Genomic DNA, 17,913 nt, shown 5'->3' with positions numbered 1-17,913 from the left:
TTAGTGTTAGGATGCCATTTTCTATACTATATAACTACTATAACTAGTTCTATACTATATAACAACTGTTCAGATCTCAGTAGATCATGCTCTTCAGATCCAACATAAATATAATCAGGAATGAAGCATTAATTTTCTGCTATCATCGCTTTATATCTAAAAATAAAGGATATTTCAAGCAGATTTACACAACTTCCTAAAACAAAGCAGAAAGCATTAGCTCATTTTAGATGCTTCATTATGAAAGAAAAGAAATCCCAAAAAAACATTCTGTAATCTGAATACTGAAGAAGCATTTCTCATCATCAATTATATCACAGAAATTCTGACTGTGAAGTGTTTATTTTTAGAATTGTTTGAAATTGCAAGCCATTAATCCAGAGCTTTCCAACCACTGGTCTTTCACTGCAAATATCTCGCCTTGATTTTGTTAAGAAAGCAAATTTAAAAAATCCCAGAACACACAGATTAGGGTGTCCAGGGTATCCCAGGAGTAAAAGAAAAATGGAATGCTATATCCTTGGCCCAGTTCTTTTCAACATGTTCATTAAGCATCTGGATGCAGGACTCAAAGGAATACTAAATAAGCTTGCTGGTGACACTAAATGGTGAGGAGCTCTCGACTCCCTTGTTGAGAGATGGCAGAGAAGCCCTGCAGAGAGACCTCAACAATCACCAACTGTATAAAGTTCAACAAGGTAATGTGCTGGGTTCTGCACCTGGGATGTGACAACCATGGATGTATGGACAGACTGACTGGAAATGAGATACTGGAAAGCAGTGCTGTGGAAAGAGACCTGGGGCTCCTGGTCAGTGGCAAGTTTAACATGAGTCAGCAGTGCCCTGACAGCCAGAAGGGCAAACTCTATCCTAGAGTCCATCAGGGACAGCACTGCCAGCCAGGCAAGGGAGGGGATTGTCCCACTCTGCTCTGCACTGGGGCAGCCTCACCTTGAGTGCTGGGGGCAGTTTTGGGTACCACAATATAAGAAAGGCATTAAGCTGTTACAGAGTATCCAAAAGACAGCCACAAGGATGGTGAAAGGTTTGGAGGGGAAGCCATAGGAGGAGCAGCTGAAGTCACTTGGTCTGTTCAGCCTGGAGAAGAGGACACTTGAGGGGACACCTCATTGCAGTCACAACTTCCTCATGAATGGAAGAAGAAGAGCAGGTACCAACCTCTTCACTCTCTTGACCAGTGATATGACTCAAGGAAACAGCATGAAACTGAGTCAGGGAAGATTGAGCTCAGATATCAGGAGAAAGGTTTTTTACCCAGATGTTGGTTGGGCACTAGAAAAGGCTCCCCAGGGAAGTGATCATAACACCAAGACAGTCTGAGTTCAAGAAGCATAAAGGAAATGCTCTCAGGAACACGGTGCAATCCTTGCAGTGCCCCCTGCACAGGGCCAGCAGTTGAACTCAATGATCCGGACAGGTTCCTTCCAATGTAGCATATGCATTTTCTATGATTCTATACATATACTTCTCCAGTTCCAGTATCAGACTTATTTGAGACATACTCATCACTTTATTCAAATTAGACTGCTGTATCAGTGACTGGTGAAATGAAATGAAGACCAATTGTTAACAAAAATCATACAGCATCTGCTTCAGAGAAAACTGTAATGAGACTCTTGAAACATCCTGATGATGGCTCCTAAGGGACGCAGGTCTAGCTACTGTGAATTCTGAATTTCAGGAGATTGGCTCTTGAATGCAGAAAAGGCAGTCTCAGACAAGGCTGAATCGTTCTGCACAGGCAGAACTTACTGCAGTCTTTTGGCTCTGCTGGAAATCATGCAAACCTCCTTTACATCCTGAAATGTCTAAGTCTTCAGGCAGCATTAGAGTATTTCCTTTCCATCTGCCTCTCAAGAAACAAGCCATGGTAATGCAAGTGACATCCTTGGGATGACCACCACATTCATTGAACAATCTGAAGACCACACAGATTTCCACTTGCAGAGAAACGAGTTGTGTACTGTGTTAAAAGCAAGCATCAATGGAAATACATCAGGCCTACACTCCAAATTCTTCTATGGTCCTAAACATCTTCCATTCCTGGTTTTTAAAGTCTTGTTCTTTGTTCAATATTAAGTAACAGTTAAACTGATACTACAGTCCATTAATATCTCAATGTCTTTGAGACAATGGAGATGTCAATGCTTAAGTCAAAGAATGTGAATTATGAAATATGGCAGAACTGCGCACAGTTGTCCAGACATGGCTTCATCAGTAATGCATAGAATGAAAAAGTAACTTCCCTCTGAAGCCCAGGAAGCTGTTGGATCTTTTCTGCCATGAGAGCACATTGCTGCCATCCACCAGGAACTTTCAGATCCTTCTCTGCAAAGCTGCTGTCCAGCCAGCGGGCCCCAGCATATAACTGGCACAAGAGGTTATTCCAACCCAGGTGCAAAATTTGGCATTTTGGCTTCATTGAACTTCAAAAGATTTCCTTCTTCTCTTTTCTCCAACCTGGTAACATGTTTGTGAACAGCAGCACAATCCTCTGGTGTATCAGCCAGATACATCATCTTATCAATCTGATGTATCCTCTGAGTTTTCTATCAGCTGCAAACTTGCTGAGTGCAGCTCAGTGTCCCATCATTGAGATCAAAAACAAAGATGTTCAACAGTACAGGACACAACAGAAATCCTTGGTGTATACTGTTAGTGCCTAGCCTCCAGCTGGATGTCATGTTGCTGACAGCAATCCTTGGGCCCAGCAGATCTGACAGTTTTCAGCCCATGTCACTGTTCATTTATTTCTTCCATACTTTTAAAGATTGAGTATGAATAGATTATGGAATACTGTCAAAAGTCTCCCACAAAGTCAAAATAAATTATACTTGTTGCTCGTCCTTCATTCCCCAAGGTCATCAGATATCACCATAGAAGACCATCAGGCTGGCAAAGTTTGTCTTCTCCTTCATAAATCAATTATGACTACTCCCAATCACCTTCTTGTCCTTCATATATTTGGAAATTGTTTCCAGGAGGATTTTCTCCATCACTTTCCCACGGACAAAGGTGGGGCTGACTTGCCTGTAGTTCTCCAGACCATCCTTCTCGACAGCAGCTTTCCTCCAGTCCTCAGGAAACTCCCATGATAGCCATGACCTTTCAAAGATAATTATTAGAGAATTTAAATCTTATATAATTAGTAGATAAGTAGAATTTTTAAAGTAGATGATGGGCAGATGCCATGATAAAGAGGATCGGTATAAACTCCTCCACTCTTCAGTGAGCAAATATGGCAGAATTGCATGAGAGAGAGAGAGATATCACTTTCTGTTGCTGGAAGAAACTACATTCAAAAGATAATTCTGAAACCCAAATCAGCCATTTATTAGCATTTGATCAGATATGTTCTTGCATCTGTAACAGTCTACTCCAGAATAAAAGGAAAGGCCCTACTTGAAACATCCTGAGACAGCTTGATAGTCACAGATCAATAATGAGATGCCAAAGAATTTCATGTTACCATGGTCATGATGAGTGAACCCATGTTTTCTGTCACTAACAGCAGTCTGTGCCCTAAGTCAGGAAAAGCAGAATCCAAAACAAGCTAGCTAGTAGCTGAAAACACAGGAAATAAAGCCTAGAAAAAAGCTTATGAGAAGAAACTAAGTGATGTCAGGGAAAGGTGCTGAACAGTGTAACAGTCTATTGGAAGTAGAAAAAAAAAAAAAAATTTGTGGTCTAACCATTCCCTGAGTACATAAAAAATATCTATACCATGGATAAAGGAGGTAATGTACTCTACTATATTCACAAACATGGGTAAACAAACTTATGTCCTAGAAACTATGGGTTTTACACTGAATTTTCTCTTCAGATTATATCAGTAGGAAACACTGTTGTCATTCGTGCTGTAGTTACCCTTTCGAAGTGTAAGTGGTTTGTTAACTCCACAAGCCTTGCTGATTGTAATCTGACAACCTAGAGGAACAATGGATAAGAAAAGCAAAGACATGCTTTGAGCAGCTCCTAGAACAGAAATGTATAAAACCATAAGGAGTAATTGCGTTATGTATATGCTTTTAGGATAGTGATATTTAGAATAATTAGAAGGCAGATGTTCTAAAATTCACTGTGAATTTCAATAGACCATGCTATCAAGGCTGACTACAAGTATATAAATGGATCAGAGTTGAGTAAATTAGATTTCTCCAGTAAATTAAATTAATTTTGCTCAGCAAACCTATTTTAATTATTACTTTGACTGAAAGAGCAGCAGCTACAAAAGCTACAACTAAAGTTTCATGGAATTTGTTAGATTTAACACTTTTTTTTTTCAAATTAATACTGCATTAATTATGGTTTTGAGAATGTATTATATTGCTACCTGTAAATTATTCCAGAAAAATAAACACAATCTATAGTATGTTCAAAAATATTATATATTCTTACCATCAAAGTCATTACCTATATTTGTTGAGATATTTTACTTTATTTAAAACTCATGAAGTGATAAAGGCAACTTTTACCTAATAAACCAACTACAAAGAAAAATCTGTGGTTACCTTCTGATCCACTGAGCCAAAGCCTAGGGTCCTCAGCCACCTTGGCTCCTTCCCCTTCTCTTTCCTTTTTGTTTCTTTTGTGTTTTGTTTATTTCTCCTTACAAAATGAACACCAAGAAATACTATATCAGAAAAGACCACTTGTGAGAAACCATCTTAAAAGCACTGCGATATTTTCAGACAAATATTAGAATAGTATTAATGTTTTGTAAAAGTGAAAAAAAAAGATGAAAGATTGTTCAAATATTCTAGCACTAACCTGTGCTAGTTATTTTGCTGAAACAATTTCTAATTAATCCAACATCAACTTGACCCTTATTAAAAGAAGAAAACCTACAGATGCAGGGAATTCAAGCATTTGCTCCCCATCTTCCAGCTCTGAAATGGCTCCTTTTTGTTTGAAACAACAAAGGACTGAAAAGACTACTATTGGTACCACAGCAAGGCTTGAGCAGAAGTTGTCTGTCCACTTCTCTCCTAGTACATAATGAAACAATAGCAACCTTTGCCTATAAATGAGTATAATGCCATTCCTTACACACTCTGCTAATACAACAGAAGTAACAGTGTAGTAAGGGACCAGCAGCAGGGTATTTGCTGATGCTTTCTAGAGCTTCATTATTCTTGCCAAAGCAAGTTCTGGTTTTGTTCTTTAAAATTCTCACAGAGAAGGGATCTAGTACAGTTTACTTCTCCCCGCGCCCTCAGTAATGACATTTTCTGTTTTGGAAAAAAAGCCTCTTACATCACATAAAATATGTTGTTATTTGTTCAGGAAAAAAACAGCTGAAGTCAAACAAAAGTTAACTTTTATGCCACCCATGCATGGAGAGCAGTGTAGCAAGAGCTTTTTGCTTAAGCAACATGGAAAGGTCTACATGCTCTAGGGGACAGAGTACATAAGCAACCAGTATCCTATTTTAATGTTTGCTCCTGACCTATTATCAGCCTCTCTTGACTTGTTTTCCCTTCAGCAGTCTCGTTAGATAGATTTTTTAACTTTTCAACACAAGGACCATCTGTGAGTATGTTTTGGACAGCACAGGTTCAACAGGGCTGTGATCTAAGCATGGTTGTCAAAACACTGATGCAATACAAAATAAAGAGTCTATGTCTGATTGCTTAGATGAGTCCAGTCTGTTCCTCCATCTGCATTCTTTCATATGGTCTCTCATACATGGTGCAGTTAATGAAGCTGCAGCATGCAATTTTCTAAATGCGCCCTGGGAGGGAATTGGTTACACACCACTCTGCAGAGGCAGAGAGTGCTGGAGCACAGTCCAGCCTGTGGTTCTGTTTGTTATTGTAAAGAATCACAGATAGACTCAGGAGTGTTGAGCTCACGGTATTTCATTGTGGGAAACACTGGGATATTTGCAGCTAGCTTCAAGGTCCTGTTATAATTTAGGGCTAAGGTCCAGTTCCATAACAAAATTAGCCTACTGAAATTCAGTATCAATAAGAAGCAAATAGTCTTCCACTCAAACACTGAGAAGTTTGGTTTCCTGTAGGCAGAATGGTAAGAAAGTTTGAAACAACAGCTGCAAACAGGAATATTGAAAGAGTCTCCTGAGGCTTCCACTGTAAGCTAGCCTGCATCTAGAAGTAGCAGCTTCAGGCTCTTCACAATATTTTTTGCACCATAAAATTATTTCAGGGGTAAAGTAGTATCATAAGCTGTAGAGCTTATTAAAATAGTAAAAAAAAAATAAATTTAAAAGGCAAGAACAGAATTCACAAGGCTGCAGCAATTTCCATTATATTCTATTTAACCCATTAGTGACTGTTTCAAGATAACCAAATAAAGTCTATTCAAAAGAAGGAAGCCTGCCTGGCAGAAATAAGTAATAAAGAGATAGAAAGTATTGTTTTATACACCTGTTACATTTTGGGTAATATTTGAATGTCATATTTTGGTACTACTAAAAGCTCTGCATACATCTTCAAACTTCAGAAGTTGTGGATGTATAAATGTTCAGACTTTAAATTGCAAGTCTCTTTTATTCTTTGCTTCTACACATGTATGAAAAATGTGAAGATTAAAACATCAGAAATATTGAACAATGTTCTATAAATTCATTCAGCAAGGTAAGTCACCTTTTTGAAGGAGCTTCAGAAGGATTCATCTGCAAAAAAGAAAAAGCTTTGTGCTGGCCTTTCTTTCTTCAACTGTTCCTGTGAAATGCAGATGTATAGCTGTGCCTCTGAAATACACTTTGTATCTAAAACCTGGCATTGTGAAATCAATCACAAGTCTCTAACCCTTTCACAGACTATGGACAGAAGCATAAGCTTTGGATACTGGTAACACAATCAGAAATAACTATTCTTCTCCATGCTTCTTGAATGTACATATATTTATTTGTGGGATATTGCTATTCAAATAAAAGTTTTAAAATAAAAATGAGAGAGAATTTGGACTCCATAAATTACCCATCATGTTGTTAGAAGTGTGGTAGCAACATGAAACCCAGATAAAAGGAAGTTCTTAACTGGTTTTTAAGCAAAAAATGTTTGTTTTCTTACAGTGAAACAACAAGACTACAACTACTGTACAACCAACTTAAGTAGATGGTAAAAGAGAGACAGACATCCATCAGGGTCTGTATCAAGGTGCAGGAACATACTTAAAGGTAGAAAAGTCTACATAGAAGTGGTACAAGTTTTCAGTGGCTGCTCCCATTCAGAGAAAAAAATCAGCCTCAGCAGCAAGTAGTAGTGACAGCAGCTCAGCTCACCTGTAAAATTCATCGAGAACCTTCTATGTTGGAATGATATGACCTGAGACATGTTTTGGGTCAGCTTAATGGAAGCAATATCACTGCAATAAATCTTCTACTATTTCCATGGAGTTTGAGGATGGCTAAAATAATTTCATTTCTGCACCTTATTCCCTTAAATGTGCAACTTACTGTAGTTGATGTGAGTTAGAGACCCATAATGTAATTCACAATACTAGGTTTTAGACACAACATTTATTTCTGAAGCGCAGCTATACATCCGCATTTCAAGACTGTGTCACTTTTCCATTTATCCCATTCCTCCTGGTCAACTCATCTTTTTGATACCCACCACTCATTCTCTTTTGTTTATCAAAAACAAGAATACATTGCATAGTATATACAAATTAGACACTCCCAAACAAAACTACATGACCAAAAAACCCCTTGTATTTGGCCATTTGCCAATACGATTTACTTATTAAATCCAAAGTGGAACCAAAAGACCATATTTAAGTAAGATTTATTAGACAAGTATTTGAAAAACATGGATACTTGAATGTTATGATGAGGATATTAAGCCCTTCAAAAATCAGGAGTCCTTGCTTCTTTATTACAGTATTTTACTGGAGGCATGCTAAATACCTTATGAAAAAGTGAATTTAAAAACTGCAGAAGGGGAAGAATAAATTGCTTTATTCCCAAGAATGTGTATTTCCATAAACTCGGTCACTTGTTTTAGGAGATCTGAACAACTTCCTAGAGAGCAATTCCATTTGATGACTAGCATACTACACTATCAGGTAAACAAACCTTATACTTCCAGAACTATACTGTTTTACAGATCAGGAATAATCTTTCAGTAAGATAAGTTAGCTAAACCAATTTATATTCTGATCTTTCCCTTCTCTTTCACACTTCTCCACCATTTTTGCCCCCACCTGTAACTCATATATTGACCAAATAGTATAAAAACTATTAATTGCTACTGAGTTTACTTGTCATGCCTGTTTTGTGATAACAGTGTAATAAGTGTGATTTTCTCTTAAAAAAAACTAAAAACAACCAACAAACTAACCAACCAAAAAACCAAACCAAAAACCACAGAACAAAAGCCACTGAAAAAGCTCACCCCAACTGTTTCATGACAAACATTATCTTGTGGAATTACTAAAGAGTCAAATGAAAGAAGGCGGGATAAATAGAAAATAATATTTTTACTAAGGGACATCTAGTGAAACACAGGGGTCCCATGGAATTGGATTTCTGTTACCAAATTCAGCAAGAGTACAGCTGGGTTTTGCCTGGGGGAGATGACAACATTACATTGCTTTTGAGATTAATATGCAAGTTATGTAACGTGCAAGCAAGAGAGGAATTTCTACATTTGACAGAGGTGCAACTAATTCCATATGTGTTTAATGCACAAAAACAGAATATATGCATGCATTTCTTAAACATGTTCAAACTCTATTTTGCTTATCTGTGCAAGGTGTTCTGTTAGAACCGATGCACTTTAGTAAATAAAACACTGCCAAAAATGTATTTCTAAAAGTATTTGCTAGAAATCATAAGAATGGATCAACTATCTATGTTAAGAGATTGAATTAGCATCTTTCCTATTCATTGACAACATGACAATATAGCAGTTATGCCTTCCAGTTTGTCCCTCTGTCCCCATATTCCCATCCAGCCTATATTTGGCCTGCTATAATCAGTATCTCAGATCTCCTTCTTTGCTTTGGACACTATGTACAGTAAAAACAAACCAAAAAACCCCAAATGAAAACTAAACAAAACAAACTCCAAAATGTAAAAGCAATTTATATTGCAGACTCTTTGGCTCCTTGACAAACATCATTGCTCCAAGTCTGTTCTGTCAATAGATCACCAACAATCTGTCATTTGGGGACCTGAAATATTTACATCACCACTGATCAAAAGCCAAGTAGTTCCTCCCTGGATATTTTTAGAGGGAAGAAGGTCTCAGGCAGAGCAATCCATCAGCAATGTCAGCCTGAGGACTCCGGTGGGCAGAACACAGCTGTGAAGGAAAACCTGCTCCCCCTCACTGGCCAGCTCTCCTATGACTAAGTAGATATAGGGACTCCACACACAAACAGGAAAATCAGGTTCTTTGAAATGGCTTTGTTCAGCCAGCTTTCCAATGAAATGTCATCCAGCATGTTCAGGAGTCAGAGATGCCAGGTCTCAAAAATCCAAGATGTCCCAAAATCCTAAGAGTAGTAAAGTTTATGTTGCACTTAACTGCCACTGTCAGGTATAGCGTATTCCTCAAATACCAGTGTTGCACTTGCTCACAAAAAAAAAAAAAAAAAAAAAAAAAGTATATAAATTTTATTCTGTGTAAAATTTTATCCACTCTAAGCTAAATTGAAGGCATTAAACATGATCAAAACCTGGAATTTTGTTTTTACCATACAAAAACAGATGTCTCCTCTGCTGAGTTCAAATACTGCTTTTCTAATAGACATGAAATAGAAGAAATATTTATTACTCACAACAAAAAATGCACATCTCTTACTGACTGGAAAAAAACCCACAAAACAAAACAAAACAGCAAGACCTATACATGCTATCTCCAAGACTTAGTGATAGAAAAGTAAGAATTAATAAGTAGATTACTCTTGGCTACTTTTACTTATAAGGTATTTATAGAGAGGAAACATGTAAGTCAACTAATCAGAACTCAACCTCAAGAAAAGCAAAGAAGATATGTGAAAGTTACATTTTATAACACAGTTTTCCACTTCCTCCACATACAGCACTTGCTGAACAGATCTATGCTACATAAGATACATAGAATATAAGGAAATATTTGTTCCTTGTTGAAATGAGGAGGATTAGCCATCCTTTGGGTGCTCATTATGAGAGTCTGCATTGAGAATTAAGTGCAAAGGATCCCAGTGGAAACACTCAGAGGCTAACAAACTTCCATAGTTTGACCAGAACTGCATGCTTTGGAATTTTTTAATTGAAAAAACTATATAATGACACATATTAGGAAGGCCTATGTATCTGAGAGTATTAAACAATTGCTTATTAGAATAGCGCATTATGCTTCACAAATATACCATGATACCAAAGATTTTTTGGTATCATGAGTCTGCTTTTAATGCCAGTTCTTAAAACTTGTGATTCTAAATTTACCCTTTGATTAGACATGAATGTTTCTAATTAAGCTCAACCTGTCCATTCTTCTTTGAAGAGATTAAAGTCAGAGTCCCCTAAGACTCCTGAGGCTCTGTGCAATAATTTACTTGTTCTTGGTAAAGGCAATAGAAGTCAGAAGTGAAAAATAAGTGCAATAAGCTGCCAAGCTTGTCAGAAACACTTTCAACCAAAAATACACACTACTGAACCTATAAGGGACTATCATGTTTATTATGGCTTTAAAAGAGGAATTGGTGTTGCCTATCTCCTATGCATTCAACTGTAGGATGCTGTAAGTCATCAGTAAAACAAATGTATGTGTAGTAGCTAATCCTCAAGGTCTGTGGCAGATTGCAACCCCCTTTTTTTTTCCCCAGAATGGGCCAGATTTTATTATCTGAAAATCACATCAGCATAGCTGAGAAGGATCTAACTGTTGACTAATGTGGTGAGGCCTAAGCCAGACAGAACTTCCAAACCTTTTACTCAAAATCCTTCAACTGGGAAGGTTAACACAGTTAAATGTCAGAAGTAAAGAAAACAGAAGCCAACAGTCTTCTGTTGCTTTAATTGTAATGAAAATTTTGAGAATGCATTCTATATTTTTGACACTTAAAAAGATGTGTGGCAGCAGCTCTCTGACCACGGAGAGAAACACAACTTTCCCAGGCATCGTTCTGGGAAAAGGCTGTGAGAGATCAGAGAAAAGAAAGAGAAACAATTCTTATCTTAACTTGCTGCACCTAGTATTGTGAACATGTGGAATGTGTTATGGAGATTTGTTTACCAAAGGGTGGTTTCTTAATTAGCCAATGGTGATGGTGTTTTAATTAAAGGACCAATCAAGTACACCTGTAGCGAACTAAGATATAAAAGAGCAATGGGTTTCTTAATAAGATTAATCAGCTTTCTGTAATACATGGAGTCTATGTAAGCTACTACCCAGCCAGGGGCCCCCTGCAGCAATAGAGATGCACTATCCCACTTCCAAGTTTTGCCCTTTGTACCAGCAGATGACATACATCAGCACTGCAGTGGAAGTCCACATATAAAATCACATTCTTCTTGTAATCAGGCTTCAAAACCATTTGCAGCAAGAATTCTATGACTTATCAATTACTGTCAACCTCCTTCATTAAAACACAAACTTTTTAAAATTCCCAGAACTTTTTTGTTCTAGTCACTGCATTTCTAAGCACACTAGGTCAGACAAGGTTAGGCACTGAACTGAAGGTTCAGGTTACCATCATGTGGTGATCAATAATACAGGTGTTTTATCAGAAGTACTCAGAAAGTATCAAACATGACTAATCATTTTGTTAAATTTTTTCAAAATGCTCACAGACTAACCTAGATTTTGATTTGTAAGAATTCACTAGATGTACCACTCTGTATTTAGTAACTACACTTTTTAGCAGCCCCAACTCCAACTTCCCATGAGACTTCAATTTCTTGATCACACAGAATCTCACCTACTACGGTATCACGCCATGCACAAATTAGATGACGCCATTAGGCATGTTCAAAAGTTGTCCTGAAGCTTGGTTGGCATATGAAATGCGAGAAAGTGATGATGTAATGAATGTTTCCAAGTACCTGCTCATTTAAAGAAATAACTCTACAAATTCTGGCATACAAGACAACAACAAGATTTGTACATGCAAGATTTACGTGTTTAATCCTGAGGCATTTCCACTGCTGAAAACCTTTAACTTGCTGTTTTCCTTAGATAATCATTCTCTGACCTAGCCTTCTGCCTTCTCACTCTGCTTTTCACTGAATATGAACATCCATATCTAATGTAATGACATTTTTCACACAAAAAAGAGCTTTTGCTTTCCCATATGCCAAACAGGTAAAGCAACAGTCAACCTCTTGTCAAGAACAATTGTTTTTGAACAAGCAAATTTGACTGGGACAACAACAACCTGCTTTCTGATTACTACGCAGCCAACATGCCAGGATTTGATTCATTTATGCCATCTTCAGAAAAGTTACACTCTTTGCTCCCATAAATCTAAAATAATGTATACATTAAAAAAACAACAACAAAAAACCCAAAACAAAACAAACAAAAACCCAAACAAACCCCCCCCCCCCCAAAAAAAACCACCCCAAAAAAACAAACAAAAAACCAAAGCTGCTTATAAATCAGCTACCATATCAGAAACACACAAATTCATGGATTCCAGCATTTAGGTGGAAAACTGTTAAGAAGAACTAAAAAGTTCATATGTTCTGTTTATAATATCCACTGCATGTTTTCTTGCCTTTCAGACACCCAGCTTCAAAAATTGTAGAAGTCTCTTGGGAAGCAGGAACTAAAATACCTTGAAACTCATTGTCTGGAGCCTTGAGTTACCTCTCAGACCAACCTTGCCAGTCACCTTCCAAACTGCTTACTGGTTCTGATGGAAAGCACATACTTTTACAGGGTGAAGATTACAACCTTTAGTCATCCTAGTGGAGCTAAAAGGTACAGCAATTTTCTACCACCAGACTGAAACTTATTCCTAATTATTTTCCCAAGCATCTTAGTAATTTGAATGAAACTATCTAATAGAAATCTGATATAAATGAATGTATAAGGGTTAAGTCTTATTCAGTGGGTTTAAAGCAATCAAGATTCCCATCAGAATATATATTTACATTACCTGTTTATTTCCTTTGGCTCCCTTCAAAAATTCAGCCTTAAAGGGATATCTTAGCTACTTAATTGAATAACAACTGACAGTATTTGAATGGGAGAACGTACCCATGGCTGAAAAAGATGCTTATGTTACATTAAGCAGGGAAATTTAAGTTACACTGTCAGTAAAAGTAATTCTCTTGACCAAAAGCAAGATGCTCTACTGTGAAGATTTTTGGGAGATGATGAAATTAATTGTAAATTTGGCAAGGAAAAAAGAGTGGAAGACAAAAACATTGAAAACATAGGAGGGGAAAATGCAAAATCCTCTCCTACAGAATGTTTTATGTAAAGCCCCTTTGGGTCTCAGATGTTCTTGATTTTGGATGCTACAAGTCAAGCTCTACATATTTGTGGCTCCTTAAAATGAATTAAAACAAGTGGAAAATAAAAGTTCATTATATAGTAGAATTATTACAATTAACACAATAAACCAAAACAAAATGCAACATCAAACAGGGTTATTTTATATATTAATTTGAGAAAGATAACACCATTTTGGCAGCTCTGAGAAGTACAAAGTTTAAAAGCTTCATTAGAAACCTGGGGGGCGTCTTGGGGGAGTTTAGTTTGAGTGGGTTTTTTTTGGTGTTTTTTTGTTTTTTTTTTTTTTCTGAAGCTTCAATAAAATAGGCTGCAACCAAAAGGACAAGACAATATATTCTGTTCTATGCTTTATGTGTCTTGAAGTTATTGCTTATTACTATAATAGAATTTTTTAAAGTAGAATAGGCAGATTACGAGCCAGTAGGATGCACTAGAAGTGACCACGCCAAGAGCAATTTAAATAAATATTAAATGCTTGCTCTGATAGATAATGAAATGTTTCTCTCTTTCTTAGTTCTAGACTAAACTGACAGTTTATATAAGAAAAAAAAAATTAACATGGCAACTGGTTTACACAGAAACAAATAGCATATTTCCTTTTTAAATACTATTGAAATTAAATTTTGTCCAGCATAATGCCAGACAATCTGGTCAGGCAATCTGCTTTTACAACCCATTCACTACACAAAGTTAGCACATCCCAAGGGGATAGAAGAAATTGTTTCAGTGTGTCATGGTGCATTCAGATTTCTTTCCAGGTGAGCCTAACTACCAAGGAGCCATTTAGCCAAAGGGTCATGTGGTTCTGCAGTGCGTGAGCAGAGGACTACTTACCTGTCTTGCATGGAGACTTCCTATTCATATAAGAGAAAATATTTTTCCTGACATATCCCCATTAAAAAAGGCCAAAAATACAATGTTTTTCAAGGTATAATATCTTCTGTCATGACAAAAGCAATCTCTTCTTTAAGAGCAAATGTGGTTTCGTCCTATTTGAGAGTCATTCTGTCACTTAAAAAATAAATGTTCTAATTTAAAACTGCTGCCTCTATTAAGGTATGTTGTTTACTTTTATGTTATTAATAATTCTACTACTAAACTTAATATTGTGTAGGCAAATAAGCATCCAAAATTCATCCTCTAATAGGATTTTAGTGAGAACTTCCAAGAGAAAAAACAATCACTTTCATTTTTGTCAAATCTCAGCTGTAACTTCAAATATAAACTCTTCATGACTTACAAGCACATTGTAAGTGAATCATGAATCAATGAGCATCAAAACTACAGGTCCTTATTTAAGTGAAGAGTACTGTAATAATGCATTTTCCTTATCTTGCTGATACTCCTGAAAACAGCTGCTTTTAGGATAGAAACATATGCTTGAAATCCTAACAAAAATATGCTGGAATTTCCACAAGTGATTGGCTCTAAAAATCATATCACACTGAACCATGAAATAGAAAATGTACCTGAAATTTAGTGCAAAATTTAACACTTATGAGTTCCGCTGATTCTGTTATCTGCTCCATTTACATGCCAATCTACACCCCTACCTAAAAAGGCTTCTCTTAAAACCCTTAAAAATAAACTACTCCAGCACTTCTTTTGTAGCATAAGTTGATTTTACACGTGTCTTGAGCAACAAATACTCAACACCAAACCATAGCCATTAAATTGCTACCATCCATCAGCAAAGGTAAATTATACAAATCAGAATTATGCAAAAATATTTTTCTAGTTGCTACTATTTCTATTTTGTGCAACTGTCTATTAGATTTCCTTATGTGAGGATGAAATTATCTTGATATTGTTATCAAAAAAAAACCCACAGCAAAGGTCAGAGGCTTGTGTCACTGATGAGCTATTTATTGCCTTTAACATTTATTAAGGCACCTGACAAACAGAACTTGAGAATTGTAGCCAGAATCCTCTCCCAAAAGCATTTTTCTTACAATCCACGAAAAGTCATGCAACTGGCATTTGGAAATAAATACTTAGCTCCCTACTAGCAGCTTTGGGGTGTATTTCCCTCAGTAGGTATACATAGCACAGCCCTCTACTCCTTTTTTTTTCCAAGCCTCTCTTATATAACAGACTGCAAAAACCGTCTCTGAACAACGTGATCAAGATGTGATTTCCTCTTTTGGAACTACAACATTCAACATAATCACATTCAACCCAGTCCCAAGCTATTAATCAACTTCTTACTAATGACGATGATCGATCGCAAGTTCTCTGCAGTTTTGCAGCTGATAGTCAGTCAAGGCTCCCAAAGGATCATGTCATTCACAGACCAAGCTTCACCAACTCGGCTCAGAAATTAGTCTTACAAGGGTATTTGATCATCGTATAATGTTTTGCTTAAATATCACAGTTATTCTAGGTGGTTTGGGTTTAGTGTTGGGGCTCCTCCCCAGATAACCTGTGTAAAGGCAACAAAAGCCCTAAAGCCACTTGAGTCTCAGAGGCCCACAAGTAGGATATACAGAAGCTTTCTTTGGAGACCTGCCCTTAACCCCTTCGTGCCATATCATTTTTACACTGCCAACTAACTAGGCTGTCTGAACCAGCCTACATGAGTTATATAATCAATTTATTTTTTAAGACAGGATAAATATATACTGAAGTACAGAATGATTAAAGATTTTTTTTCCCTATCTTGATTTTGCAAAAGACACAACAGACTTACATAAACTCCATATAATTCTGGGTTGTCCTCCCTCTGTCTTGAGGTACGTAAGTCTTGACGTACCCTATGGAAAGGTTTGCTATAAAGCAAAGCTCAGGCTGACTCACTGTTTTCACTTTACATATAGTCTACCTATAAAGACTTTGAAAATAAACCCACCATGTGAAGTTTTTACTTTACCTTGTTATTGACTATAAAAAGGCATACATGTTTTAAGGGACGCAGATATCAATTACTACAGTCACTAAAGTTAAGAGCTGGGTGTTCAATAAAGGAGCCTCTTCATTGCTAAATATTTCTTCCAAGTTTTGGATTTTTCTTTTCTGTAAAGCATAGGGTTAACCGTGACACCCTGAATCCAAACAAAGCACACCCTAACAAAGTATAAGAAAATGTAACAGCACAAGATACTGTATTACACTCTTCTGTGTATTCGTCTTTCCAGTCCCTCCAGGGGAAATTTAACATGGTTTCTAAAATTATCCCTCTAACGGGTTTTTTCATTTTTCTCCAAGATCCCTGGCCAGATGAATTTGTGTATTACATGTACTGCCTGTGCCGCTGCACCTCCTTCCTCTGTGGTGACTTGATTCAGCTGAAGCTACGATTTGACCGATCGATGCAAGCACATTACACACCAGAATAAGAGTAAGGTAAGGGTAAAGGAAAGAAAAGCATCTCTCCTTTCAGCCATTAAATATAGATCAACGAAACATCACAGCGCACATCGCGGCTCCCCTCCCCACCCCCTCCGCCCGCTCCTCGAGCGCAGGATTTCGCAGACGGTGGCTTCAAAAGAAGAGCACACACCCCACACTCCCCTCCGCACACAGACACACAGACACACACACAGATACACAGAAACACGCAGCAGCCGTCGCTCGGAGCCGCCCCAGGGCGCGGGCTCCGCGCAGGGCCGGGCGCTGCCCCCGCCCGCGGGTCCCCGAGCCCCTTCATCTTCCTTCTCCTCTTTTTCCTCCTCCTTCTCCCTGGCCCATGACTTCACCGCCGTAACGAGCACATTAGTGCAGGGCGTCGGGAGACACTGTACCGCGGATGCCCTACATAAGCAACGACTAACGTAGCAAGAAAGGGAGGAAAGCGATGGAGGGGGGAGGCCCGGGAGAAAGAGCCATGAGGAAATAACGCACTTTGTTACCTTTTGACTGAGGGCATAAACACTGCTCCGTGCAGCCCAACCCAGCCCGGCTGCCTCGCCGAGGGGAGCAGCGCAGGACCCCGCACCAAGAAGAAATATCACGCAGGCGGGAAGGGTGTGTGGGGGGGAGGGGGACGGACCTGGCACCATTACGGTGCCTGTCGTACTCACCGATCGGCGCCGATTCAGCCTGCTTGCTCCCAAACATATACCAAAACCCAACAGCAAATCCTCAGTCCGCCAAGCGAGAATGAAGCGGGGTAGCGGGGGCGGGGGGGGGCGAGCGACGGCTCCGGGCTTCACCGCAAGGTCCTGACCTTGCCCAGCTGCAGCATCTTCGGCTTGCCCCCCCCCAGGGCGTGCATGTGCGCCCGTGTGTCCCCGTGTCCGTGCGAGCGCGCCGATCCGGCTCCGAGGGGCTCGGCCGCAGGACAGCTGCCCGCTGGCTGCCGGGGCGAGGAGGGCTCGGCATCCACCGCCCCGCCGCTGGGGCGAGGCGCGGGGCCGCTGCGGCGGCGGCGGCGGCTGGGGCAGGCTGCGCAGCGGCGCCGTAGCGCAGCGCGCCGAGCGGGCGCACCGGCCGCGGGATGTGGCCGAAGGAGACACAGCCGCCGCCGCAGCAT

General features: G+C 38.8%; 1 protein-coding gene across 4 annotated transcripts in view; it reads right to left on the bottom strand.

Annotated features, from left to right (window-relative positions):
• CTNND2 (catenin delta 2) overlaps nucleotides 1-17,553 on the bottom strand; it is a 634,494-nt gene extending 616,941 nt beyond the window's left edge. For all 4 annotated transcript variants that reach the window (XR_008441479.1, XM_054003720.1, XM_054003943.1 and 1 more), the window contains exon 1: nucleotides 17,462-17,553. Coding sequence is in view for 3 of the 4 variants with exons in the window: in XM_054003720.1 (XP_053859695.1) it covers nucleotides 17,462-17,498 (37 nt within the window). In the remaining variant the exon portion in view is untranslated. The remainder of the gene's footprint in view (nucleotides 1-17,461) is intronic.
• Between the last annotated feature and the right edge of the window lie 360 nt (nucleotides 17,554-17,913).

Source organism: Vidua macroura, chromosome 1, assembly GCF_024509145.1.
Source record: "Vidua macroura isolate BioBank_ID:100142 chromosome 1, ASM2450914v1, whole genome shotgun sequence".
In the NCBI taxonomy this organism is placed as follows: Eukaryota; Metazoa; Chordata; class Aves; order Passeriformes; family Viduidae; genus Vidua; species Vidua macroura.
This window is presented reverse-complemented; position numbering and strand designations above follow the sequence as displayed.